The 1,828-nt window shown below is 31.3% G+C and overlaps 1 protein-coding gene across 1 annotated transcript in view; it reads right to left on the bottom strand.

The window, feature by feature from the left end:
• Positions 1-480: 480 nt before the first annotated feature.
• The window catches only part of LOC101500971 (tryptophan--tRNA ligase, chloroplastic/mitochondrial), an 11,068-nt gene continuing 9,720 nt past the window's right edge, over positions 481-1,828 (bottom strand). Inside the window, exons 15-16 of the mRNA XM_004501038.2 lie at positions 1,751-1,828; positions 481-961 (exon numbers count right to left, since the gene is read on the bottom strand). Of these exons, the coding sequence (XP_004501095.1) occupies positions 824-961; positions 1,751-1,828 (216 nt within the window). The 3' untranslated portion in view covers positions 481-823. The remainder of the gene's footprint in view (positions 962-1,750) is intronic.

Genomic DNA, 1,828 nt, shown 5'->3' with positions numbered 1-1,828 from the left:
AGAATCTAAGTTGTTGATATAAAGACTATATTGCTTAAATAATATGTCAGCAGCTCTATAAACCTTAAGACTTATTTATAAAAATAAAAACAAATAAAAAAATTAAGATTTCTTTTATTTATGTGAAAAAATATATACTCCATCAGAATAAAGTTGTATTTCATACATATCCATTGATGTTATGAAATATCCAACGATGTCATGAAAAATTATACATTTGTAAAATTAAATCAGGCGAATACATATTAGTGAATGATTGAAGATTCAATTGATGAGGAAAAATAGGTGATTGTTCATCCACCTCCATATTTTGCTCACAAATGTTAAAAATACTGCCAAAATCATGTTTCCAATAGTGTAAATCACTCCACTTTTTAGTCCCAGATTTTGGGTTCCAGTAATTTAGCGAAAAATTGGAGGCCATGAGCATTCATCTAAAAACTATATTGGCCGTGTGTTTAGGCCAAGTGGAGACAGAACTAAGATGACTAGGCCGTGTCTCCATTAAATACAATGGCAAAATCATTTATCAATTTGGTATCAATATTATTACAGTACAAATAAATAATGAAGGAGATGGAAAAATGGAAAACAAAAAAGAAAGAGAGAAAGAATAATGTAATCAAGCTTATTGCATCAAATAATACATGGAACCGTTTAGGATTTGCGTCAAATAATCTTTCCACTTCCAGCAGTCAACCATATGCCTATGATAAGTATTACTCCAAAATATCGATGCTGATGACGAATCATACATAAGTTAGCTTTAAATTAAGTAGCCGTCTCACCAATCTTTTAGTTTATCTTTGCTTAGCCTCATTCATCAGTGTCTCCTCAAAAATCCCATTGCTTGGTAAACATTATGAAGCGTAGCATCCGCTATATCTGCTGCATTTCTAGCACCTTCTTCTAATACTTTGTCTAAATAACCTGAATCTGACATGAGTTCCTCATAGCGAACCTGTTAAAAAAAAGAAGAAAAAAATGGAGTGATAATGCAGACATCAAGGTCATCAAGATAAGCTATGGCCTACCAAAAAACAAAATGTTGACCCTGAAAATATGACAAATTGATAAAAGAAACAACTTAGAATTTACAAAAGATGGCAAATCAATCCAAATCAGGGAAACATTGGCCATTGTTCTGAATTCTGATTTATTAGTCTCCAACACAAGGAATTTGTAGTTTGAACACAATCCTTTTAATGCAACATAAATTTAGTGAATAACTCATTATAAAAGAAGCTATAAAATGAGTTATGCACTAAAGTTATCTTGCAATAAAAGGATGGTGTTCCATAACTTTCAAACGTAGTTCTGAACTACAAATTCCTTTTGGCGTTTTACCTCAAAATTGAAATCCAAGATTCCAACAGCTAGTTGAATGATTTTTGTAGCAAAAATGATTAGAAATACTGCTTTACATTAATACCCCTACTTCAACAATAAAATAATATTGCATAATAACAACAAAAAATTCGTGAATTTTACTTGAAACTATCCAAACAAAACTTATCCAAATAAACTCATGTCAACTTGGAGTTTAGAAATGCTGGATAACTATGTAAAAATAAGTGAAAATGAGGCTAATTACACACATCAGTCTGAAATTATCCATTCAGAAGCCAGGGATTACTTTGATTCCAGCAGTAAAAAAATAAAGTATTAGAATGTAAATATGTGCAAGTTTAAACAGTCGTTATTGTTGTGCCAGAAAATCTTAGCAAAGGTCACATTTAGTATTTGAAACCTGAATGGGTTGCAAATGGTCAATCAAGGCATCTGTTAAAAGAGGTTTGAATGTGCCCCAATTCATGTTTTGGCATTC

This window comes from Cicer arietinum, chromosome 5 (assembly GCF_000331145.2).
Source record: "Cicer arietinum cultivar CDC Frontier isolate Library 1 chromosome 5, Cicar.CDCFrontier_v2.0, whole genome shotgun sequence".
Taxonomy (NCBI): domain Eukaryota; kingdom Viridiplantae; phylum Streptophyta; class Magnoliopsida; order Fabales; family Fabaceae; genus Cicer; species Cicer arietinum.
This window is presented reverse-complemented; position numbering and strand designations above follow the sequence as displayed.